The sequence below is a fragment of the Vicugna pacos genome, chromosome 13 (assembly GCF_048564905.1).
Source record: "Vicugna pacos chromosome 13, VicPac4, whole genome shotgun sequence".
NCBI classification, from domain to species: Eukaryota; Metazoa; Chordata; class Mammalia; order Artiodactyla; family Camelidae; genus Vicugna; species Vicugna pacos.
Genome location: NC_132999.1, coordinates 27,460,217 through 27,487,729, shown reverse-complemented (window position 1 = coordinate 27,487,729; position 27,513 = coordinate 27,460,217). Strand labels below are relative to the sequence as shown.

Genomic DNA, 27,513 nt, shown 5'->3' with positions numbered 1-27,513 from the left:
AATTCAGAATAAAAAGCATTTAGAAACGACAAAAACACACACTTATTTTAAAAAGTAGCAGTTTTGGAAATCCCAATACAGTAGTTCATAAATGCATTTCTAGTCTGGTTTGTTAGACAAATGAATCATTGAGGACCTAGGTCACAGAGATGGACTATATTTTACAAACATGTAGTTAGGAATTCTTAATGAAAGTCTATTTGAAATACACTCCAAGAATGTGGGAATGCAAAAGTCATGTTAGTATTCTTATCATGGGTTGAATCTATCATCACCAGTTTAAAAAGAGGTCCAAGGCTTGAGTTTTATTGGCTTCTTTCATATTAATAAAGTACACAGTACTCAACTCATTTTAAAAAAAAGAATGTGAACAAAGATACTGCCTTGATTCCTTTTCTAAAGTAAGTCTTTAAAAAGAAAAGAAATATCCCCCACTGTAAATAAAGATAATTAATAAATACATACATAAAAAACACGCTATAAAATGATTCTAGGAGTAGAGGAAACTGTATGAGCACCAATCACTAGAGGGCAGCAGAGTGAGGCACAGAGAGGGAGCCCTTCTCTGAGCATCCACCAAGGTTTCCTGAGCATCACCGACTGGGGGCTGCTTATCAGTAATAAAGGCTCACAAATACCCACAAAAGTATTTGAGTTACTTCAATCTAATGTTTCTAAATACTCATCTACTCTCCTTACTATATCAAAGAACTATAGCAAATACTGAACTCAGATTTCACTGGTAACATCTGAAAACACTCAACAAAGCAATGTGATTAAGAGATGTCAGTTCAAAGTTTCAACACATATTTGAGGATAAAGTTCTTATTAAAATTACTTTGAAAAATCATTTTAAGCAAACAACATTTTAACTATGATTATATCATAATGTACAATGTTAATCATATTCCACTTCATTTTGCTAATACTATTAATGCCCTAGATTTGACTATTCAGGGGAAGAGCTGTAAGATATCTAAACAAATACTTCAAACTTGAAAAAAATTACTCTTCATACAATGAATATATCTTCATTCCATCAGAAAGAGTAGGTTACTCATGTTACACAGAGTAAAAGTAAAAAGAATCAAATAAAATACATGATGGCAAACATGTAATTTCCCAGGATATGACTGTTTGAAAAGTTATGAAATAAAATAAGGAAGTAAATAATTGAGAGCTCTCCAAAGGGAAAAAAAGATTGCATTTTTTTTTTTAAAAGCTGATCTGTGTTTACGCGTTGTGTATTTGCTATAACTTCTGTGATCACTCACCTGTACGGAGACTGAACTGATGTGGCTACAGTTGGCATGGCAGTTGCTGTAAGCATTTTTGTTGCTCTGGTCACAGCATGTGTTAGAGTGGGGCCACCAAGTGCTGAACTGGCTGCCTACGGAACAGGAAATCAGCATTCCATATCAGGGTTTCTCAACCTCGGCTCTTCTGACACTCTGGGCTGGAAACATTTTTGTTGTAGCAGACTGCCCTGACTTCTACTCACCCTCTAGTTATGACAACCAAAAAGTTCTCCAGACATTGCCAAATGTCCCCTAGGAGGTAAAATAACCTTCAGTTGAGAACCACTGTTCTACATGTGTTAATTCTTACATGGTAATTCACTTAGGGGTACTTGAATATATTAAATGTTTTTATGATGAAATATTTGGATGGAAGTCGCAACTTGGAAACTCCTGTACAGATTCATCACCAGCACATATTCATCACCAGAAAGTTAAACTTACTGACATTTGGGGGCAGTAGCACTTTATGCTTTTGGAATATTCTTTATTAGATTAATATTTATCTTTATTAGATACTAAGCTTAAACAAGCACAAAGTAGAAATGAAGATGAATGTTTAATGCTTTAACCATCATGCTGGAAAGTAGGCACTGGAAATATATGAGGTAGTATTACATCACAGGATTCTAATGGACAAAGACAATCTACACCACCTACTACTAGGGTCCTGCTGCGTCCTTTAATAGTGTTTATGACATAAATGAGGTGAAACATGGGGAAGGATGGGGAAAGAAGTAAGTGCTTGTATAAAATTTCTGGACAGAAAAAGAATCTATTAGAAACGTGGAATGTACAGCAGGCCTGTTTTCTGAAATCAGTTCCTACACCCCAAAAGGGGGTGGGTTGGGGGCAGAACAGGGAAGAGGGATGGTGGAGGGAGAAGAAACAATTTCCTGCAAAGTAACACTTCTATACTATGGGCATCAAAGCAAATGCCTGTTCCCTGTGTCTGCAATATGGTACTGTTGGCAAATCCTTCCAGTAGGATCCAGCCACAAATATCAACATTATACATGATCTCAAAATATAAAATTAGAAAAGGAAAAAAGACCCAAAGCATTTATTTTAAAAACAGGTTGAATAAAATTTGCTACTCACTTCTAATCTTGTGTAGCAATCAGCAATGAATTTCTTATGTAATGATACAGAATCCTAAAAGTAAGAGGTATATGGAAATTAAAATTAGTCTAGCATTTAGCTGTAATCACTGTTAAGGATAAAATGTTAAAATAAAGAAGCCCAACTTTCAGGCATGCTAACTTATCAATTAAAAGTAATTATAATTTCCTGCTTTTGTGTATGTGAGTGACTTCTTTCCTTAAATACCCACCTTCTTTAACCTAGGATTTAGATTAATGTAACTGTAGTTTATGATTAACTGAATAGCTTCATTAGCAATTTCTTCATCAGGTGATTCCATGGCTATTTTCCAAATGAAATCCATTCCTATCAATTCCAGCTTTTCTACATACTGTTCAAAAGAAAAAAAAATTTACATAGCATACCAAGGTCACAAAATGACAGGCAGTTATGTTGTGCTACATTTTAAGTCCACACCTCTTCAATCAAGTTCAATATGAATTAAGGCTGCAAAAACTAAGCTACATATGAGAATATTATCACACCGATGTGAAACTTTAAAACAAAAAAGTATCAACAACAGAAATACTGGGCAACTTCCATGGAACCAGGACATGCAGATTTTTCTCCAAACATTTCTAAACCCAAGCTGGAACTCTACCCAGATGGGCTTACTGAAGCAGAAGCAGCACAGGTATAATATGGGCACCATTTCCAGGGGCTTTTCTTCAAACAAAAGAGAGTCAGCCTAGAGGTGGTTACTACTCACTGGGGCTCAATCTGGACTTTTCAAAGCTTAGTTAGAAATGGCAAGATCCAAGGCTTACAAGATCTTGCTAAAAATTCTACCACCTAGGAAGTCAGGGTGTGAGTGGAACAGACTTGGAAGAAGAGTCACTTCTTTGTCTTTCTTTTAAAGGTGCACATGCAAATATAAACACAAGCTGTATACATTCTGTAGATCCATTTTCCTGCTTCCTTGTCTGTTCTTAAAAAGCTTCCCTTTCAATCCGTGCCAGGGCCATCCCAGAATTAAAGATTTTGGTACTTTTTCAGCATGTATGAACTGCTGGATCTGAGAGGCTGAAAGCTTAGATGAGGTATCCCTGCTCTGCATTTACCTGGCCACAGGAGCGCTGGGGGCCCTGGGTCAGCAAGAAGCAAAGAGGGACCCGACAAGTCCCTAGTGCAGGAAAGGGAGCCTCCTTCCTCCCACTCTAAGAGAAGCTCTGTCATCAGTGCAGAAGACTGCAGTCAAGGAAGGTACTCATTCTTTTAAAAAATCTCCTGTTTTCTCTCAATTATGACATACAGTTTTTGCCGAATATCGAGTTTTACTAGATTATCCACATTATCTAGTTTTGAAAATAGCGTCCTTACCAACTGAGCTCCTTGTCTTTTCAATCGATGATCACAGAGATTCACATTTTCAAAAAAAGTCTTAAATAAGTTAAAACCTGAAATTACAGAATGTCGGATAAATTCATGCACTTTAGGTAACACAGATAATCAATGGAAAAACAAAGTCTATCAAGAGCTAACTCTTAGGACAAAACACGGGCATAAATTTTCAGGACTGTGGATTAGTCAACAGTCTCTTAGATATGGTACCAAAAGCACAAGCAACAACAATGACAAAATATATAAATGAACTTCACAAAACTAAAAGCATTTGTGCTTTAAAGGACTATCAAGAAAGTGAAAAGCCAATCCATAGAATAGGACAAAATATTTGTAAATATATCTGATAAGGAGTGAGTATGCCGAATATATGAATAACTCTTAAACTCAAAAATAAAAGGGCAAAAAAACAATTTAAAAATGGGTAAAAGATTTTTATAGACATTTCTTCAAAGATGATATATGTGACCAATAAACCCATGAATAGACACTCAACATCCTCAGTCATCAGGGAAATGCAACTCAAAACCACAAGATACCACTTTACAATCACAAGGATGGCTAAAATATAAAAGACAGTTTGTAATAATTATTAGAGAAGATGTGGAGAAATCAGACCCTCATATATGGCTGGTGGGATTATAAAATGGTACAGACACTTTGCAAAACAGACTGGTAGTTCCCTCAAATGTTAATTATATGATACAACAACTCCACTCTTAGGTATATGAGAAATAAAAACCTGTGTCCACACAAAAACTTGTATATGAATTCCTATGGCAGCATTACTGATAATCAAAAAGTGGTAACAACCCAAATGCCCACCAACTGATGAATGGATAAACAAAATGTGGTGTATCCATACAATGAAATATTAGTCAGCCATAAAATGGAATGAAGTTCTGATACATGCTACAACCTGGCTGAACCCTGAAAACATTATGTCTCAGCATAATAAGAGAAGCCAGGTACAAAGGCGACATATTATATGAGTCCATTTATATGAAATGTCCAGATTAGAATAACCCATAAGGGCAGAAGACAGATGAGAGACTGGGGAAGGGCGAGTGGAAACCGCTACATGGTTTCCTTCTGAGGTGAGGAAAGTGTCCCAAGATTAAAAAGTGAAAGTTGAACAACTTTGTGAATATACAAAAAACACTTATTGTATCCTTAAAAAAAGTGAATTTTATGGCACGTGAAATACATATCAATAAAAAATTTCAATTAAAAGAAACAATTAAAAAGAAGATTTCCATACTCTGATAAATTTATACCTTAAGTGAATCCTTTTTGTACTAAGTAATTTCATGAAGACAGTTTTACAATTATCAGGCTGTATAACTTAAAAATACCATTCATATAAAAAGGAACTTGTCTATGTATATAAACATATGTATATACAGATGTGTCTTTATATGCATAGGGCAAAGTCCAGAAGGATATCTCAAACTGTTCAGCTTGAGAAGTGGACTGAGAAGAAAAGTATAAAATTTCTTACTTTAAAGAATTGAAAAATGATTTTAAGTTTTTTCCTACCATTCATAGTGATTTCATATGACTCCAGTTTAAGAATTTTCTCCTTGAAGAGCTGCTGCTGAACATCACTCTCAAGGTCATGCTGCCCCTTTGTAAACCATTCAAAACACATCTGCGGATCAAAGACAAACATTACCCTATAACTGGAATCTGCTTCAGGCAAATACATATTCCAAGCTGGGGAAGTAAAGATGAATAACTTTTAATTTTTCAAAAATTTATATTGCCATAATACTACTCAAAACTGAAATGCTTGTGACTCTAAACCTAAATAAAGCAGTTAGTTACCAGCAATCTTTCCCCTAGATAATGAAAATGTATACTCAAGACTTTTCACTGAATTTTATTTTACACTTCAATTCTACTATCATTTATTAATAAGCCTTACTATGTGTTAGGCACTGTCACATGCTTAGTTCTTTTAACAATCCTATGAAGCAATTAACATTGCTCTACAAAATGACATGAGGCAACAGCAATTCACTGTTACAAAATGTCAAAACAAGTGTGGTGCTCCTCGTTTAATCCACTTTCAACCGTGTAACTGTAGTTCTAGAGTTGTGTCTAGGCATTCTTTTTTTTTTTCTTTCCATTTTTTGGTTTTTGTAGGTTACAAATCTGTTACAATTTGCACGTGTACAATTTATTGCATGTAAATATGCATACACAATATACTTCACATATTTGATTGATTGTCTTTTTTTTTTTTTAAGAATTAGGTTTATTTAATTATTTATCTTTTTAGAGGAGGTACTGGGGATTGAACCCAGGATCTTGTGCATGCTAAGCACGCATTCTACCACTTGAGCTATATCCTTCCCCCCAACTGCACATATTTTAAAAAATTTACTTGTATGTACTGTTCATTGTTTCTAAGAACGTTTAGAGCTTTAGCTTTTTAACTTACATGGTTATCAAAGGAATAAAGCCAACCACAAAATAAGAATTAATTAAAAAAATACGTACACCTGCTATTAACAGCGACATTATTTATAATTTAGGCATTACTTCTTTATAGTGTTTCTTGGGTACAACATTATTACAAGAACTCAAAGTTTTCTGTTGGTTAACTTAAAATTAGTTTCATGGATGGGAAGAAAATTAAAAGATACACCAAGAATTCATTAGCTGTACTCACTTGGCTGAATTTGATTTTATCCAGAATGGTATCAAAATTACCAAAGAACTCACACACTTGTTTATATCACAGATATATATTATATAAAATATAATACCTTTTCAATACTTACAATTTCTAGCCTATTAGTATACATGTATGCTTAGTGAATTGAACAGTGTTTAGAATTGAAGATGTGAGACACATACAAAAATGTGAGACACACACAAAAAGTGAAATACTGTTAAGTCCCACTTCTGTCTTATTTTATCCACAATACCATTTTCTTACCTCTCTATCTAACTCACAAACATCCTGGCCAGTCACAAGACACTCCCAGATTTCCTTGGCACGATTCCAACCCAGATACAGAGTAGCTTCTTGCAAGAAAAATGCCAGAAATTTCAGATGGGCCTCTAAATACTGGAAAAAGAAATAATGCTAATTAGTTAACTCCAGGCATTCATATCTAAAAGCGAACTTAAAAAAAAAACTTTAAAATTAAAACAATAGTTCATGCTTTTTCATATAACTTAGGGTATAAAGTAAATGTGAGAAATCTGTTTACAAGTAGTCAGTACAATGTGGCAGAAACTACTTGGCATCTATTACAAACTCAGTTAAGTTTAGATGCCAACAAAATAAAATTTCAGCAATCTTAGAGTAAAATACCACAAACACAACTGGTGAGTTAAGATATTTTTCTGTTTTTTAAAAAACAATCTATTACTAACCAACAGATTTAAAAAACATGTCATTAGCCACAGAATTGACAGTTATTATTTCCGATCAAAGACAAAGAAAAGAGATTTATTTTACCTTATTATATGGAGTTATCTCAGGTGATTTACTGAAAGATTTACCCACAAATATCAATTTTTCTACTTTTATTTTGAAGTGATTATCGTCAAGATACAAAACTGTTCCCCCATGACAAAGATACCTCATGATACCTCTTCAGAGTTACTCCCAACAAATAATAATTTTACAGTTCAAGTGCAAAAAGGCCAAACGAATGCTGTAAAATCACAACACAGAAGCACAATGCCAGATACCTCCCGGTAAGTGTATCGGCCATCCACCAGTGTCGAGCCAGTTAAGCCTCCAGGTCCAGCCACGGCTGCCGCAAGGCGATGACAAGCTATTAAACTTCCTGTTACCAACTTCACTATTTCAAAGTTTTTCTTCAGGTCTTGAATAATGCTCTTGGCAAAAACAACAAAAAGAAAAATGGTAGGAGAATGTGCAGTTATTTTGTCAGTTTAATACAAACTTCTATTTTAGCATGCAGCTGACGAAGAGGAAATGTAAAAATTTCTTCACTCACATTTCCTACATAAAGGTAAATAAAATCAATCTGGTATGTACTAGGGAATTACTCCAGAATTAATATACTTATGTGGCAATTTTTTACTTCTAAAAGATAATCTTTTTAAAAAAGAAGTCTTTCAAAAGAACTATTTCACTTCTTGTATACTTTTTCCAGATCTCTCTTCCCAAGTCTACTACACTGAGGAAGCTCCTTAAAGCAAACTAATGTTTTTGCAATATAAAGTATGTCTTTGAACCTTTTCAAACAAATCTGTAAAATATCATTCTAACTTTTAAATACTGGCTTATTTCAGTAAATCAAAGAAATAAATAACTGAGTTAGAGGTATGTCAAAAGAAAAGCTCCATAGAAATGAAAGCAGAATGATGGTTACATTCAAGATTATTGAATAATATAAATGAATTACATTGATAATCATAAAAATACAAAACAGTCACTGCAGAACTCAGCAATCTTACTGATGTTCTATTATCATAAAAGGTCACGCAAGTAACTGCATAATGATCAAATACAGCCTTGCTCTTACCTTGTCTTGCTTTTGATAGGTTTGTTTTATGAATGACCGGGTGATTTCATGTAGCTGACGCAAAGCTGGTACCACCCATACAAACTGGGGATTATTAAGCTGAGATGACTGGAGTTAAAAAGAAGACACATTAATTAAATTTAGAAGTAAATGGTAGATTAAACTTATTAGCTACAAAAAATTTCCAAGTCAATTAGGTTTTATTGCTATGCATTCTCTATTTTTGTCTTCATATTGTGTACTTATAGTTTATCACCATGCACTCATAATTCAGTCTTCAACTTCTTATTCTGCATGCAATCCTAAGGTCAAGAACTGCAAACAGGAGTGGATGTGAAGTGACAGTAAATGTACAGGGGTACATCAGCAAAAAAACAGACGACAAGGAATTAGCAACTTCAGAGGATAGATTAAGTAGCACAGGCTGCTAGGATATGTTGATGTAATAAAATAAACTGATAGTAAAAGCTTAACTTGGATAATACTGAACTGGCTGAGAAGTAAAATGTTATAAAAATACGGTTTTCTATAATTATATGATCAAGATACTGATAGTGGTCTAAATATTGAAGAAAATATTCATGATCTGCTTGTATTCCCTAGTTAAAACAGTTTTATGAGATATTCTATTTTTATTAATTATTACAGCCACTTTAGACTTATACTTTGAATTTTTCAAAACACTTCCAAACATGTTATTTCTGAAACTGGTATATGACAATCCAGATCTTCAAAGTACATATCTGAAAAGTATAATGTTCATGCGATACTCTTTAAAAAGAGAACTGTTTTTTAATAAGTAGTATCTTTCCAACTATGAGATTTCATTACAAAATTTGTAAGAATGTCAGATTAAACACTATTAATCATTTGCTCAAGTAACTCTAAAAAACTGAGTAAAAGTTTAAGCCCTTAGCATTTATTTTAAAAACTGTATCTTTTTTTGAAGCCTTCTTGCTTCTTCAAGTCTTTCTGTAAGATGAAGATGCCTATAGGGCAGAAAAATACTTTTGATGTCATTTGTAGAAAAATGTCATACTACTAAGTATGTAAATGTGAGAGCTACTGCCAAAATAATACTGGCTTTCCTAGAGATTAGCCAATCAGTCAGCAAATACCATATTTCCTGGATTCTAAGATATAGGTTTCATAAATTTAAACATTTCTGAAGTTGTCACTTCTTACAATTATGTTGAAAGAAACTTACCAGCCACTAGGCATAGGAGTAAGTTTAGATATAGCCATCCTTACCTGAGTATGTGCAAACGTAGCTTTATACAAAGGTATGTGTTCATCTACCCATCATTTCTGTTGCTATGTGGCAGAGTTAGCACCAAACAAGGATGGCTCTTTAACTTAAATTTGGGTCACTGGTTTATTTCTTGAACGATATCAAAAAGATTACGCTATGATGTAGCACTGACTAGCCTGTCATGTCTATCAGTTCAATTAAAAGCAAAGAAAACTGCCAGTTGTCTCATATTAAAGCATTTTTCAAAGCCAGGAGAATTTGGTGTGACAGACTCATACCCTGTGAAGGGCTATATCATTAAAAGTCTCTCTGTCCCAAGTTTGCACCTTAATTCAAGAGAAACTGTTTAACTTGTAGTATACATAACTTAAGGAAGAAAAAAGCAGCTTGAGTTTTACAAAAAAAAAAAAAAAAGACAAGGACACAAAACTCCATGTTCTTCAACATGCCTCAAAATTCTACAATCTTAGAGATTTTAAGTAAGTCCAAAGCACTACGCTAGATAATGAAAAGCAGTGTGCCACAGTGAGGCTGCACGTATTGGATTAATCCTGTGATGCACACTGCAATCACTGGCATCTTAGAATCAGAGAAATAAGGTATATATTAAAGGCCAACTACTTGCAAGGCTAGCTAGAATATTTCTGCTAAGATATAAAAGCTGCAAAATGACAGATTAAAATTCTAAGGCTTAAGTCCAAACTGATACCTTCTAAAAGGATTACAACATTAGGATATAAATATAAAACCCTTTAGTAAAAAATCAGGTATATTAAAAAGTATCATTATGATCAATTAAGTTAATTACAATTAATTTTTTTAACATTAAAAATTATCCTTTGGAATCTGAAAAGTATTTCTGGAATAGCCTTTCTAAAGTTTAGCAAACAAGACAGATGTTATTTATTCCATCATATCTAGCACATTATGTTGCTAAGTTACAAGAAAAATTTAAATTACTCTTCTCCATTTACAAAAGGGGCAAAAGACTATGGTAAACAATTAACATATCTGATGATGTCTGATAACGAAGCTGAAATTTCTTAAGTAGGAGTTAATGGTGTATCCAAATTAGACTCTTAGTGTTAGATGAAGCCTTAGAGGTCAACTAGTTTTAGCCTGTGAACCTATGCCTAAACACTCCTTACTCACTTGTGTTAAAAGACTAGTCTCCTAGTATTTCCAGTGATGAGGAACTCAGGAGACAGTGCATTCTGTATCAGACTGTTTTCATAGAGAGTTCACTGATCTATCGTATTGAAACACACCTTCCCATAACTTCTTAGGAGACATAAAAAGTAAGCTGAATCAAACTTCTGTAACAACCCTGTAAGTATCTGACGAAAGTTTTCATATTCTTTCCTTGAGTTCTCTCTTCTCAAAGCTGAATATCCCATTTCCTCATCTGCCTTGTTTTTCCAGACCTCGCCATTGATCTAGAATCAAGGTTAGAACTTTTACATGGGAGGACATTTTTTTAAAAGGTATTTCCTCCTGTGCCAATCACATCACTGTGAGACTGCACTGAGGGCATCTTGCTACTTTTACTTTCAGTTACATGTTTTGGCAGGTGGAGGCCACTCAGGTATGGGTAAGTAATGATTTCAGTGTCCTCATACGTGATGGAGAGGAAGTAAGAGGAAGGGAACCAACATTTACTAAAAGGCTGCTGGGAACTGTGCTAGGAGGCCTTAAGATAACAACTTAAGGAATATGCAAACATCACTAATTGAATAAAAATGATTTTTTTGGTTTAGTAATTTTTTTTGGATGAGTACATTTAAACTTTTTAATTGAAGGAAAAAGAAGTGAAATAAGAGGGAAAGGGTTGGGGGCAGACAGTGGAAGGTATAAAGGAAGCAAAGGAAAGAGGACCACGGAAGCCAAGGGTATCCTGGCATAATCTACAGAAATAAAGTTAAGAAATAAAGGTCAGAATTTCTGAACACAACAATGGAACTTGGGGATTTTAAGAGTGTCAAAAGCAGAGGGAAAGGGAATCAGTTGGGGGAGTAGAGGTAGCTGGGGTGGGAGGGGAGTAAGAGGTGGGTGATCTTGTCTTACCCTTTGCTTAGTTTCTGTGTAGCCTGGCAGGGAGACATAATCCCCAGTCAGCCCACCTTGCTGCCTGGCAGGAAAGGGCATAGCATAGAAAAACACCTTTAGTGGCAGTATATAACTCACCCCCCTGCCTGGAGTCATATCCGGGGGCTTTGATCTTCCCACTGCCCCCCTTCAGCCATGTGTCCTTTAAGACAGTATCTGCAAAAGCACTCAGTCAACTGAAAAGTGCTGCATAAGTGCAAGGTAGTATTATTTGAAATGAAAGAATGGTACACCAGACTTTCTTTACTGGGAGCAGTGGGATATAAAAAAGGAAGAATATTCCTTTCAAGACTCACAATATGACTCCAAAATTCTCCCTGTTACTTTCTGAGCTTTGTTATAAAACAACAGACATGAATGAAGTGACTGCAAAGAGAAGCAACAAAGATGAGCGATGCCACTGGCTAGAAGGGCTAAGTAATGCTTGGCTGTAACAAGGAAGGAACAGGGGTCAGGAAGGATTTTCTGGTTTCAAAAGCCATTTCCTTGGAGGGAGGAAAAAGTCCCTTCAGCTCTGACCTTCATACTTACAAAGAAATGTATCTGTTACTGCGAAGAAAAGACCATTTTCTATAGATACCTTTCCCTCTTACTATTAGCAGTGGAAAGTCTAAACTTCTATAACTCTGGATGAGTTTCAATCATAAAGACAGAGGCTGCTAAATTATTTGAATAGCTGAGCTGAGAAAACTGGAAAAATTCAAACTGTATCTGAGTAGAAAGAGAGCAATGTTGTTGAATTAAAGGACTAATTAATCATAACCTGAGCATTACCAGCTCCAGTTTGTGAATAATTTTTAATGTAGAAAATTCACTTGATCAAATTTCAATGTTAGAAATATAACACACAAAGTTCTTAAATGTCCCCAACTAAACTTTATGACCAAGTTTAACTTAAGAGAGTAAAAGCCTACTGAGTCACCGAGGCCACTTAACAAGAGCTGAGTCTGAATTAACCAATGTAAATTAGCTGTATTCAAGATCCTTCAAAGAAATACTTAATTAGGAAAGCCAAGAAATATGTTTTACCAATGAAATTATTAAGCCGATAGCTATTTTCCCAAAACTCTCTCTCAGGTTAACAGTGAAATGAAATCCCTCTTGTTGTGAGGCTTTATGTGTCATCTGGGCGGCCTGAGGGCCCACGTGGGAGGAGCACCGCGCTCCAATCAGAGCGGCTGCACCCACAGATGCCCGCTCCAGCAAGCAGCAATGGTGATCATCCCTCTCCGAGGAGAGCCTTGACCTTGAAGGACTAGAGCAACAGGAGAGCTACAACTGTCACTGCCCATTCTTCTGCTAACCGCCCTTTCGAAGGACAGTTCTTAAGTCCAAAGCAACCTGGAGGCCAGAGCCCTGAGGGTAGGGCTTCCACAGCACCAGTCACTACTCAGTCCTACTTCCAAAATCGAGCCCCAGCAGCAGGCACTCACTCAATAACCGTTTGGCTGAGGAATCAGTTCAGGAACACATCTGCATCAAGCCCTAAAAATGACCATGTGCCAGTACAGAATGAACCTCCTCCTTCCCTCTGTCTCTCTTCCCACTCTATGAATGTTCCTCCATTTCTCCCTTATGGGAGAAAAATGGGCAAGGTATTTGTTCAGAGTCTTTTGTGCTTATTCAAGTTGTGCATACTTTGGATTTAATTTAGAAATAAGTTGAACGTCTTACAATCTTATGAAAATAATAAAATTACTCTTTGAATGTGACCCTGAATATTTTTCCCTTTGAGAGTCAGTAACTCCCCAAGCTTTAAATAATAAAGCACAGGTCATAAACTAATATTTAAATAGCAGTTTAAATGTGAATATTATTCTAAGAAACACTAAAATATACTGTTATCTTAAAATTATGATGCAATTTATTAAAAGGAATTATTAAATTAGTGTACCTTTTAGTTGGTTCCACCTGCAAATTCTTACCTTGAATCCATCCTTCTTGTTTTTTTCCAAACCTGACCATTCTCCAGGCTGAAAATTAATTTTATGAGAAATGTAAGTAACTTGGTAAAAACAGTACTAATAATTTCCCAATCTTGGACTCTAAGGTAAGAGTTTCCAGATAGGACATTTAGTTTAATTTACATAATAGTGGGGGAAAGTTATTTGGCTCTAATTACTCAGATAATACTATTGCTATGACAACAAAACTAGTCCAAAGATAAAACCAACCCTTTTAATATCTTCTATGCACTTAATGATGTAGCTTCTCTTGATTGCTTCTTTCACTGCATACGCATCACTGAGGATTGTCAGGTGCTCCTCCAAGGCTTGCTGAATAAGGCTACTGGGCAGTGTTGGGAGATGAGCCAGTTCCCAGAGGACATCTAACACCTATGATAAACCACATGTGATAAGCCATCCCATATGCAAGTAAAGCTGCTTTAAGTACTCGTAGCTGGAAAAATTCATTTGCTTCTCCTGCCTTTCCAGAAGTAGCCTCAAAGCGAGCTTCCCGGCCTATTCGTCCAATCAGGCTCAACAGCTTCTGCCTTACTCTGTCGCTCTCAGTCTCCCAGCTCTGTAGAACGGAAAAGACACAGGAATTGTTTCACAGTCCAATTTTATCACACCGGCAAAACATGCAAAAACTTTAAATTTGAGCTAGAGAAGTTTAATAAAGTAAGAAGAGCAATGAACACTGCTAATTTAGAGGGAGGAGACCTCAAAATGAACTTTTTTTAGAAAAATTTAAAAGCATGTTTGAACACATACCTTCTGAATGAGAACAAACAAGTGATTAAGCTGATCTGAATTAAATTTGACAGCTGCTGCAGCAATAATAGTGTGGATGTTCTCAATCACAGTAGATGATTGTCCAGACTAGAAAAGGAGACATTGGGAAAAAGTTAAGTCTTGGAACTTGGAAAAACCCAAGTCTTTTCCCTGGCGATTTACTGAAGCAAAACAAAACAGTAACAAAGACAAACTGATTCTAGTCTAATGAGCAACACTTACATGAGAAAGTTGGCAAGACTACTGAAGCAACTATTATTAATAGCTATCAGTTGGCCTTATTTAAATTCCAAACAGCATTAGATCTTTTAAAACACAATGTAAAAAAAAAGATGAGAATCAAGTTCTCAATCTGATATATTCATTTCAAAAGAACAAAATATTTTCAACCAGCATAAAAAAAAAATTAAACCCTACTCTTCAAAAAAACCCAAATAATAACAAAAAAAATTTAAACTAATTACAAGAAAAACATACTCACTTTTAGCATTTTATAAGTGATCTTGAGGGCCTCAGTTGATTATTATCTGTCTCATTTTTAATTTTGCACATAGATATTTTGTGACTTCAATTAATATTTATTTAATCCATGGGCAGTTAAGTCTCTGCTTTAGCGATTCACCACCCTTCTCCCTCTCTGATAAAAAAAAAGTCAGCAAAAGACAAAAATAATTCTGATCAACTTACCTGTATCTTCCAAATTTTAGTAAGCTCATCTAAAGACAATTTACTGCCCAAGAGTTCAATGATTCCCTTTATACGATCACAGTACTGTGCTTGGTCTATGTTGCCTAAGAGAAGAAACACCAGAGAGGCAGATAGATACAGTGAACACTGGCTTTCTAAATACAATTCTATTAATTCAGAGCAATATTAACCTGCTGTAAGGTTTGAAGGCTAATACAGTCAAAATGACAATTTCATGCTTTTATATACAAAAATACATTATTTATGTGTTAGGTAATTTTTTTAAAGTGACTTACCTTCTAATGCAATTGACAGAACTGAGTTCTCAACTAGCCAATCTAATAATCTGTCTGTATCTATAGCATTCTTCACAGATTTGGATAAAGTGCTATCTTCTATTAGTTTGGTTACCTAAAAAGACAGTATTATTGTGACTCAATCTAATGCAAATATTCATAATCAAAATCTTCATATATATTTTGTGACTGTTACAGTGTTACAATGTGGTCTAAAGATTAGCCAAAATATATCAAAGACCAATTATTAGAAATAACAGACTACTTATTTGTGATGTCTTTTTAAAAAGAACATGGAGTTTGCACTCCCTGGGCCACTGCTGATTGGCTCAGGGGTGAGTATCTGACCCAAACTTCAGTCAGTGAACTCCTCCAAATTCTATACCTGGGGATAGAGATAAAGTGCCAGTCCTGCCCTGGTGATGGGAGCTACCCAGGGACATGATGTCTATCACACACAAGATGTCACTCTGCAGGTAGAGAGCGAACAAGGCCATCATGCTCTGAAAAGCAGAGCTGAGACCTGGACAGAGTCCTGGCAGTGGTCAGGTCTCAGATTCCAGTTGTTCCTGCTGCCCACATGTGTCCCTGCCCTGACAGGGTATGGCTAGTCAATCTCTTATTCATGTGAGATAGCCCAGTCTTTGTCCATTAGATTCCTCTTTTGGCCTTAGATGATTCAAAATGAGTTTATTTCACTTACAGCCAAGAATCCTAATTAATACAAAATGAAGGAAAAGAGCTGGAATTATGGTTGAACTGTATTGGCTCCACTTGTCACTCACCAAAACCGACTATGCTCCTGTAAAGTTTAGGAAGCTATAAAAAATTACTCCTGTCACTTTGCTTAGACCATCACTTTGGTAGTCATTTTGTTTTTGCCCCAACCCCAGTTAGGTTTGGTTTACGTAAACATATATCTGAAATCTAATAAAAGGAATTGTACACTTGAAGCAAAAAGTAAATCTTAAACTATATATTCCAAGGAATTATGTTCTAGGAAATTTCACTGAAACACTAAATATTTCAAATATTTTAGAGAATGAATTTTGAATATAATACATATAAAAAGATCATTTTTTAACAATTATAAACATGTATACCATTTTACATATAATCATTGTTATGTCTTTTTGTAGGATTACAAGAAATTATTGTTATTTCTCAACATTTTTACATTGATAACCACAAGTTTTGGAAGAACTTCCGTAAAGTGTCTGTGCTTTAAGTGTTCCAGAAACAAATGCAAAACTTACTTCTTTGAGGGAATTCATTTTAGCACTAAAATGTGGTGATTTCAGCATGCGCAGTAGGATGTCTAGTCGAAGGTCATCCACGACGGTCACCAGATCCGGTTGGAAGCGCATGCAGAGTAACTTAATGGCAGACAAGAGCTCAGGGATGCTAACCAATCTCTTTTATTAAAAAATAAAATAAAACAACACACACACGCACATACATACAAAGATTAACAAAAAAAGGAACCATGAAAACATTCTGATGTCTATTCTTACAAACACAAAGGAATACAGGACATTTTCAATAACAAGGGTCTAGTGGTATCTGATATTCCACATGGTCAATTAGCTACATTTTCTTCTAAACAAAAGTTAACACGTGGGTGAGCAAAGAAAAGGGAAGGGCTCTGTGAGAAATTCAAGGTAGACAAAATAAATCATTTCAAATTTAAATGTTAAAACTGCTTCAAACTTTGGATCAGCTTTCCTTCCTCCCTCCCTTCCTTTTTGAGTTTTTTTTGGGGGGGGTAATTGAGTTTGTTTGTTTGTTTATTTATTTATTTATTTTATTTTTAATGGAGGTACTGGGGATTAAACTCAGGACCTCATGCATGCTAAGCATGCACTCTGCCACTGAGCTGTGTACCCTTCCCCTGGATCAGCTTTTAGTACTTAAGCTTCTTCAATGCTATACCAATTATAATACTATCAAAATCAACATGTTAGTAAAATTCTTAATGGTATCACTTACTGAGAACCCTACATTCATTCTATTGACTGAGGTAACATTAACCTCTTGGTACTTCAGAAGAAACATTTTTTGGTTATGAAATGTAAACTTAATTTGAGGTGAGCTGTATGTGACCAGAATCCAAAGAGCAATGGTGTCTGAACCTTGCTCCAAGTTCTGGCTCTCCTTCCATGGACCAAAAGGCACTGGGGCCACCTGACTGGAGAGAGCATTACCTTGTCTTTGAGGTCCTTTTCCTCCACACTCCGCACGTCCTGGATCGTAGTAAGGATGACTGGGTCTAGCATGGGCTGCAGAAAAACAGTGCTACAGTTAATAAGGACCCCTGAATCTGTCCCAAAACTGGGGAGGAGAAATTTTGTCAGTCACATTTCACAAAGAAGAGGGTGCAATGCAAAGATCTGAATTCTAGTATCAGAGCTGTCACTAACCAGCTAATACCATCCCATGTAAACCCTTAACTGACTCTGTGCCTCAGCTTTTTTAATATCATACAGGTGCAATCCCTGTCTGTATTACCTTATAAGGGTCCTCTGAAGAGCAACCAAAGATACATGGACTAATTTAAAACACTGAGCATGAGTATGTATTATTTTTATAATACAGTACTATGCATCGGATTAAAAAATTAAAGCAGCACAGCCCATGAAACAGATGTTGTTATACGCACTTTTGCTTGCTGATATAAATGAGGCCTACAGATAAGATTCATATGACACACTGCTCCAAAATGGCAGCATAACCAGACAGTGGACTCTGAATAGTATGTGAGAAACAATAAAATATTAGCTAGATCTAAACGATCTAGCCAAGTAAAATAATTTTTAAAACTTATCTGGTGATAAGAGAAGATAGAAAATATTTGGCTGTCAAAGCCAAGAAGATATTAGCAATGAATTAAAACGACATCTGGCAATCATCCAAATAGAACTTCTTTATTTATAGTTATGCCAACTACAGAGTGAGAACTGAGGGCTGTCAGGGTAAGAGGCAAGTCACACTGTTCTTGTCAGCATATGCCAGTCCTGCTGAATTCCCACTGCAGCTCTGTGAGACAGGCATGATTGTTATCACTGTTTTATAAACAAGGGAGCCAAGGCACAGGTGTCACATGACGTCTTCCAAAGTCACACAGGAAGCAAGTGGTAGACATACCAGTTAATTTATATAAATATGGTATGAATTTATTGCTGAATGAATTTCAGGTTGGATAGTTTGATATAATTAAAATAAAGTTAAATATGCTTTGGTTGAAACTTCATAGACTTTTTTACTCTTTTAAAAGTGTACTATGCTTAGATATAAAACCTGGAATTTCTAAAGAACTTAGTATTAATTAGCTGCTGGGAATATTTATACTAAATCTCTTTCCATGGTGCAATGCATGGGTCAGGAGCATGCATTTAAAAATTCAATCCTGGACCTGATCATTAAAAAGCCAATTATTAAATTATTAATATTTATTATTAAATTACTAAAAGTCAAATCATTTTACCTCTTTATGCCTTAGTGTTCCAGCTACAAAACAAATGATTGTATTTGCATGCTTAATAAGTGAAAGTTGTTTCTAAAAAGCTTAATATCCAGAATGAAGAAATACGTAAGTAGCCATTCTGTTTCATTGAAAAACCTTGCAGTATTATTTTGATATCTAAAGAAGGCACTTAAAACTTAGAAACAGAAATTTCCAGAACCTACTAAAAAAAAAATCATATCTCCCTTGTTAAAAATGGCCCTAATCAAATTAGGTATTAGAAAGAAGGAATAGTGCATACAAAAACATTTCTCTCAAAACTTGCAAAAGTTTCACAGGTTTATTTTCATAAGAAAATAATAAATGAAGGAATTTCCGTATGACAATTATTCCGTAAAACTTATTAACTGAAATGGAAAGGAAACTAGAAAGTGTTACAGGCCCTAAGCATTAGGAAGCTGAACACTCACAGCTTTGATTATCCTATGACCTGCTGACTTACAATCTGCAGAGACAGGAAATCACACAGGATGTGCTGTTAAACTTTCCTTCAGCACCAAGTGACTTGGCTGGTAAGTGAGCCTAGCAGACTGCTCAACACTAATGGCACTGAACCCTTAAATAAGCCAGTGAAGAGGGGAGGGTTATATGCCTATTTCCTGGTTAAGGAAGCGAAGAAAAATGCATCTCATAATATGTAATTATATTTGATAAAATGATAAATTAAAAAGGTAAATAACCTTAAATGTTAGCTCTCTCCTGTATCTTAAATTATTAATCATTTTTATTTGTCTTCTGATATTATTTTCACTACAAGGATAGCTAATTTGAAAAAAAAATTACAAATTAGGCACAATTCTGAACAACCTGATAACAAGATAATTTTTACTGTTTGTGTGCCTTAGATCACCTGTGAAGTAAATGTTCAACGGCTTATCTTACCTGTACCACCGAGGAGTTGAGGTACTCTGCACACACTCCTAGGGGCTGCAGCAGTGCTGAGACTGCCTGGAAAAAGACAGTGAAGGTGAGAAACAAGTGTGAGCAATTTTCTTCCTTTCAACATTAAACAAACCCCTTTCAGAATGTCAGAGAATATTTTATGCTCTTGGACAGGGAGGACTGATATAAAGATGTCAATTCATTTAAATTTAAATTATTGTAGTGTAATTTAAATCCTAATATGCCAATAAAACTTCTTTGGAGGCCTGGATGAGGTGATTCTATAAAGTTCACTTTGTAGAATAATGAAAATTATTTGAAAAAGGAGAGAATAGTTTGGGAAGGAGTGAAATGAAAAAAATTTAAGACTTTGATGAAGAAAATTATAAAACTTTACTGAAATACATAAAAGGCACAAATAAATGAGGAGATACGATGTTCTTGAATGGAAGGGACCAGCACTGTGAAAACATCAATCTTCCACACCTATAAACTGAACAAACACAATTCCACATATCATCTTGGTGGAACTTTCTGCAGAAGAATCTGAGATGCGGACTATATTCAGAAGAGTAAAAATATGTGAATGATTAAAAAAATTAGAGAAAAGAAAGATGCTTAGCAGAACTGGCACTACCAATAATTAAAACAGAAATGGCCAGAGGATGGCTGAACGAATGAATGGCTGGAACAGAAGTTCAGGAACAAATTCAGGTGCACATGGGCCCCTGACATTTGATAAAGCAAACAAATCAAAATAGTGAAGAAAAACTGCATTATTCATTAGAGGATCTTACAATTAGTTACTCATTTGGAAGAAAATAAAATTAGATCTCTATCTTATACCATATATATAAGTAAGCTCTAAATGAGCTCAAAAACTAAGTTAAAAAAATGAAACTGAGTAAGTATAAAATGAAATGAGTATTTTTATAACTCTGAGATAGGGGACATTTCCCAGGCAAATCAGGAAACTTTGAAGCTATTAAGGAAAAAACTGGCTATATAAAAATTATAAAGCCTCTGTAGAGCAAAAAGACACCATCAATAAAAATAAAAAAAGAAGCAAAAGATTGAGGGAAAAAATTTACAAATACACAGAACAGACATGGCATCGATATTGTTAATGTAAAAAGAATTCCTGAAAGTTAATAAGACAATCAATACCAAAGAGACCTATGTAACTAGGTCAAATCTACAGAGGAAATGCAAACAGCCAATAATCATATGACAAAGTGCCCAGATTCATAGGAAATCAGAGTATTACAAATTAAATCATAAAATACCATCTTTTTTTGGTCCATCATATTGGAAAATTAAAGAATGACAGCTTTCAGTACTGACGAGAGTATGAGGAAATCGCTTTGCGGGAGTATAGACTGGTGACAGCTTTTTGGAAAGAGGTTTAGCACTGTCAATTATAATTTTAAAATGTATATAGTCTTTAATGCAGAAATCCCACTTTCTAGGAAACTATCCTTCAGAAATGGTAGCATAAGCACACAAAGACAATTTTACATGGAATACTCTCTGTAACAGTAAAAACTTAGAAATAATCCAATGCTCATTAGTCAGTGACTGCATCATGGTACATTTGCAGTAACACATTAGAACCATTAAAAACAGTACTAACCTTAAGGTGCCATGATTTAATGTTATATGAAAATATGCTACTAGGTATAGCTTGATTACAATTTAGTCTCTTAAAGAGAGAAACAACATGCATATATATTTTATATAAACTTTGGAAAGTCAGAAAGGTTATGCACTAAATGGCAGGAGGTGTATGTGTGGGGGTAGGGTGGAGGAGGAACAACTTTCATTTCTTACTTTGTATAGGTTTTTACTTAATTTTAATTTTAATTTTAATTTAAAGTGGAGGTACTGGGGATTGAACATAGGACCTTGTGCATGCTAAGCATGTGCCCTACCACTGAGCTACTACCTACTGCTCCCCCCCAGTATAGGATTGGGAATGATGGTTTTTCCCCAGTATTTTTCAAATTCAAAAACATGTAAATATAAAATGAGTACATTTACTTGTACTTGGTCTTATAATATGGCCTTAAATTTATTCTGGGACTTAGTTACCTTCTTAACTGGTCAAAATCAGAAACTTACTGTGAAATTTTAATTATACTTGTTTGCTAAAATTAATCTCAATCTTTGGAATCTCTTTCTCTTATGTCTGAATTTTATCATCTCAATACAACCTAACCAATCTAATTCTACATCAACAGTAACAAACAACACAGTTTGTCTGACCTAAGGGAAAAATCCTGGAGGGATCTTTAGCCTCAAGACATTTGATAATTGTGAGGGCAAGCTCAGATGCCTACATATCAACCCTTAGTCAATTTTCATCTAAGTAGGGTAGAAACTTTGGGATTCTCTGTTTGTCTGTTTAAATAAATAAACTCTGCAGGAAATGAGTGAGTGTTTTAAACTTTTTAAAAAATGAAGTTCATTTCTAATATTGCCCAAATGACCTATACAGCCAGTTCCTGAGAAACAAGTAAGCTGGATAAAACCCTGTATCTAAATAGGTTTTTGTTCTGTCTGACTTTTTAAGTTACTACCTATTATCTTCCACGTCAATAAAGTCATCTCTAACATACTCAGTCCATTTTATGGGTATCAAAATGACAGCCTCACAACCTAGTTAACAGTCAGGGAAGGAGAAGAGGCCTCTGATCGGTGCCAGTATTTATGATCTGGCAGACACCTGATCTTTAAGGATAAACAGAGGGTAGCAAGACATAGTCTATTACCTATGTTGCACCAGTCTCTCTCCTTGACGGTTGTTACAGCCCTCATGCAAAGATGGACTAAGGGAGTTAACTGATTAGTCATGGTCCCACAGAAATAACTGCTACTCTAAGCACAATTCGCATCACTTAGTTATATTATGTTATCACATCACTTTCTGCTCTGATCAATTACAGTAGCTAGAACACTGTCATCTACATGGCAAGTACGTAATAACTCATTTTTAATTGAATGATTACTTAACTAGAGAAAAGAATAAAGTGCTCTCAGTAACAAAGAGGTCAGCAGTCTGCGAAAAATTAAAGATTAAGTTATTTCCCTTACCACGAGGTTAACTTTTTTTGAGAAAAAGAAGTTAACATGAAAAGATAATGGTATTGTACCCGACGGATGATTCTAAGCTCCTATTATAGCCCTTTGTTACATTTAAATCTCTGTAACACCAAAAAGCTGACTAACCAATCTTAAAATATTTTATTTGTTTCTGGTACTATAAAATAAATTCTGATTTAACTGAGGCATAAAATTGTTTTGTACACATATACTTGCCACATACAGCAACGGTCCCTAAACAGCAAGATAATTTCATGCAACCACTACAAAGAAAGAGGAGAATGTCATAAAGAGAAATCAGTGTGGTGGGGGAAAAAAAAAAAAAAACCCAAAAACCCTACATTGAAATTTGGCTACTATGATTAAGAGTAAATTTTTCTGTGGTTATCAGAACTATGGAAGCTGTTCCTGTAAAGATTAACTTCAACTTTAACACTGAAGTTCATGTGTTTAGAGTATGTCCTTTGGGTTACACATCAACCCATATAAAGTGAACTTCCACATCGGGTACATAAAGTGGGGTTTAACTTACCCCAAGTTCTATATCTTCTGAATGGAGCTTGGCTTGGATTGCTGCAAATCCACCTAGTTCTCCGAACTGAGAAGAAAAAAGGTACAAAATAATATTAAGGTAAAATGCTATATCTTAAGAGTTTAAACAAGGAACTAAGGCTCACATTCTACTTATCAGTATGCTCTATAATCCTGGTCTTGAGAGTCATCACAAAAATAATTCCAATGCTCCTGTGATACACTGCAGGAGATGTGCTAAGATCTAAAGCTGATGTTTATCTGTATAAATAGCACATAGAAAAAAGAGGAAGAAACCCTAAAACCTATCTGATTGTTCTCTATAGCTGTCATCTACCTAAAATACCATACTCTAGGAAATCTTATTGGAAAATGGAAAACATGACCATGTTAATAAAAGCTGTATACCTTGTTTACCAAATCCACAACCCATCCATGAGGCTCCTATAAGAAAAGAAAACAGAAATTGAGATAGCAATATAAAAACTTTCCTACTAACCCTCATATTTCTGTTACCCTAAAAAAAAAGTTGGGGAAAATTTTTAATTTGAAAATATTTCAAAAGGTTTTTCCAAATGTTTCTTAATGTGAATCTCTAACATTACTGTAAATAATTTTAGAAGTAACTCTGTATTTTGATGGAATTGCAACAATATGAAGCATTTATGCATTTTGGGTGGCTGAGATCAATTGTTTAAGCTCTCTGAGGTACAAAATAACTTGAGTTAAATTCTCTAAGAGAATTATATTTTAGGAATTAAAAATTATTAAAGAGTAGCAAATCAGGAATCAAGAGATTAAAGTTTAAGTCCTAGAATTATGTACTCCTTGTGGGTATAATGTTATTGGCACACTGCTGGCCTTTAAAAATAAAATAAAGATGTTAGTCTGTGCTTAAAAAAAAAAACCAAAAGCTTTAAAGCTTATGCAGTTTACAAGAAAATTATACATGAGATTAACTACTAGGTTATTTTTTTCTAGGAATAATTAGTCATTTCAAATGATTTGAAAAGCTCTAGCTTCTCAAACATCTCTAAGAAACTGGGACGCCCACTAAACTGGGCTTCTGATAATTCAATAAATAGGGCACTCATGTCATGTGGTCACTTCTCGTTTCACTAAACACCATTTCAAATCTACAAAGTTCTTCATGGTATTAGTTAACAGCTATGGAAAAACACACAATAGCTGAAAAAAATGTTAAGCAATTTTATGAACCATATGGAGTATTTGTCATTTTTTCACAGACTGTTTTAATCCTTCCACATAAACTATCATTTTTAGAGCAGGGAAAATCTTTTCCAATATATTCTCTATTAAAAGATGAAACAAAACTATGTCTACCTTTTGGAAAGTAGAAACAGGTGAAATAGCGAACATATTTCCCTCTCCAAACACTTCTGCCCAATTCCTTTGAGACACTTTCATTCTGTTTTTAAAATGGTATTCATTATCAGGATTGAAAGCCTAGATTCAAAGAGAAGAGAGAAACATTATTACTACCTATTTCTATAGCAACACATATTAGCATTAGAAAAGAAGATAAAAATACAGCCTTGGACTGCTTCATTAATGAAATCTTTCAAGTATTCCAACAAAAAAATTCCTTAGCTGGTGCTGAGGAACAAATGATCAAAGTGGCGCTCTCCTGTTCTGTTCAACATTTGCTATGGGGGAAGAGAAGGAGGGAGAAGGACGAGAGGTCTGATGCAAGGCAAGGTGATGCTAAGGCTCCAGACGTCCTAGGGCCACCACAAGTAGAGCTGACCAACAAGGCAGGGAAGATGAAAGTTAGGAAAAACATAGTGTCCTACTTCATGCAGCTGCTGTTACTAGTTCGGGGGAAAAGTCCATAAACTAAACTACACGAACACCTTATGTGACAGTACTTATGATGCAAATAACCAGGGAGACATAGGGAAAGCTATTTAATCATTCTAAAAGTTGAAAAAGCTTAAAATTAGAAAGGTATCCCTTTAAAATTGGAAACACAGAACGGTTGTTTTGCTTTTAAAATAAAAGCAAGAACCCTAATAGCCAAGTTAATATCTTTAATGATAACATTATCATCTCTCCTTGTTAATTATGTCAGAGGGTAAGTAAGGTATTTTCAACAAAATCAAAACACAAAGTACTTCATTTTAGAGATACTGTACCATTGTAAGCACAGCCAGCAGACCAGTAGGAATTGGGTCCTGTTTTATTCTCTCTGCAACCAGTTCTATTAATAGCATCAACATGTTGTAGATCCCTTCATGAATTTCAGTACCCCATTTGTGAACAGCACTTGATGTCAGGAGCTATACAAATATAAAGGGCAGTTTAGACTTTCACTTGAAAAGAAAAAAAAAATGTCTACAGCTGTCAATTCAGTCTTGAATAATCATGAGATTACTACCATAATACTTATTTTTATGTAGATGACTTGCTTCAAAAGACCCACAGCTGTAGTCCATATACTCGTTCACTTATTTCACAGTCAACACTTAGTTTTGCTTTTGAACTTTAAGTCCCTTGTATTAAAACAATCTGCTTAAACGAAAATGTTTGTTTCTCTACTTTTCATTATTACTAGGGGAGGTCAAGTGGTGCAGAGCAAGAAAGAACCTGAGATCAGTTGTGGCACGACTGTTTTCTAGCTGTGTGGTCTTGGACAAATTTACCTGAGTTCTCAGAGGCTTAGTTCTCTCATCTCACAAGAGACATAATTCCTACCCACTTCGCATAGATGTTACAAGTATTAGAAGGTGTATAACAAATGTGAAAGTATCTTATAAGTAGTAACGTTTTATAATTAATGTATCTGGGCTGTTACTATTAATCAACATTCCTAAAATCTAAAAAATGGATGCTATATTTCATGATTTGGACATACACACTCTTCATATTTTTTAGATCTCAGAAACCCAGGACTACATCTTCGCACCTGTTGACCAGATGGCAGCAAGGCTCCAAATGTGAAAACATTTTAGAAATATCTTACCAATTTATTTTGTCTGTATTTCCCTTTCTGGTATGTATAAAAGTAATAGTCAATTTTTTAAAAATATTTAAGGAAATCTAAAATCGCTCTAAGTGATAAGGCACTGTAACACAGTCTTCTTTGCAGCTATTTTTTCTTAAATATAAAACATAAAATATAAAACAATAGTGCATCTTATTCTCAGACAGCATCTTAGATTTGTTTAAAAGGAAGGAAAAGGCACACAGATGAATCTAAAATCATCATCTTTGGATTTCCCCAATCTTTAGTCTTCTAGTCCTTGGGGAAGTCTAACTTAGGAACAACTGCCAGAACAGGGAATGAGGAGTCAAAGTTTCCACTTAATAATGGCAAATTGGTATGGTGGGTTCATATTTTTGGAAGATTTCTCTTCAGAGGGAAAATACTGTGCTACATAAATTTCATCTTGGTCACACTGAGAACCCTTAACAGGAACAGCCTGAAAGAGCCCAGATTTCTTTAGCTGCAGAGGAAAACCTCAACTCCAGACTTTCTATATAGCAATTAGCTGCATTATTTGCTCAAATGAGCAATAACCATAAGACAGATTTTATATAAACCAATGAGTTACTATTTTTTGCAAGAATTCTTTTGCCTGCCTGTATATTATTCCGGTACTTAAAAATTAGATAATACAGCAGAGATTAAGATTTAAGAAGATTCACGTGACTACAAAATAAAAATTATGTGCACTAAGCATCACTCCCCTCTGTTCCTATCTAATTTATTCAGTTTTTACTTTGAAAATGGAGTTCTATCTACCTTCCAGATGAGGTGGGGCAAGACAGGCAGCACCTTGTAGGAAGATGCACACAAAGTTTAAATGTAACTATGCACCATTGCCAGACCTAGATGTTTTGCCCTTCCTCAATATACTAGTAAAGAATCCAGCCTAGCCTGAAAGTGAAAGGTGAAGAAAGTAGAAATTACAACAGAGCTCCTTTTGTGTACCTCATTCATACAAAGTGCTTATTATTTATACATACTCTCAATTCTTAACAACAACAACAAAAAAGGCAGCACGTAAGAAAAGCCTAGGGAAGAAGGTAGGGGGAGAGTCATACAAGGAAACACAGCCTTTAAGGGAAGCAATCCC

At 35.0% G+C, this 27,513-nt stretch overlaps 1 protein-coding gene across 2 annotated transcripts in view; it reads right to left on the bottom strand.

Annotated features, from left to right (window-relative positions):
* Nucleotides 1-27,513, bottom strand: part of USP24 (ubiquitin specific peptidase 24) — a 119,699-nt gene that overhangs the window by 60,487 nt on the left and 31,699 nt on the right. For both annotated transcript variants that reach the window (XM_072974371.1, XM_072974372.1), the window contains exons 4-24: nt 25,570-25,713; nt 24,758-24,880; nt 23,822-23,857; nt 23,415-23,480; nt 19,781-19,846; nt 17,580-17,654; nt 16,632-16,790; nt 15,376-15,490; nt 15,080-15,183; nt 14,372-14,479; nt 14,082-14,177; nt 13,829-13,990; nt 13,580-13,627; nt 8,297-8,404; nt 7,494-7,643; nt 6,730-6,861; nt 5,322-5,433; nt 3,762-3,838; nt 2,632-2,772; nt 2,400-2,453; nt 1,275-1,390 (exon numbers count right to left, since the gene is read on the bottom strand). In XM_072974371.1, coding sequence (XP_072830472.1) covers nt 1,275-1,390; nt 2,400-2,453; nt 2,632-2,772; nt 3,762-3,838; nt 5,322-5,433; nt 6,730-6,861; nt 7,494-7,643; nt 8,297-8,404; nt 13,580-13,627; nt 13,829-13,990; nt 14,082-14,177; nt 14,372-14,479; nt 15,080-15,183; nt 15,376-15,490; nt 16,632-16,790; nt 17,580-17,654; nt 19,781-19,846; nt 23,415-23,480; nt 23,822-23,857; nt 24,758-24,880; nt 25,570-25,713 — 2,192 coding nt within the window. The remainder of the gene's footprint in view (nt 1-1,274; nt 1,391-2,399; nt 2,454-2,631; nt 2,773-3,761; nt 3,839-5,321; nt 5,434-6,729; nt 6,862-7,493; nt 7,644-8,296; nt 8,405-13,579; nt 13,628-13,828; nt 13,991-14,081; nt 14,178-14,371; nt 14,480-15,079; nt 15,184-15,375; nt 15,491-16,631; nt 16,791-17,579; nt 17,655-19,780; nt 19,847-23,414; nt 23,481-23,821; nt 23,858-24,757; nt 24,881-25,569; nt 25,714-27,513) is intronic.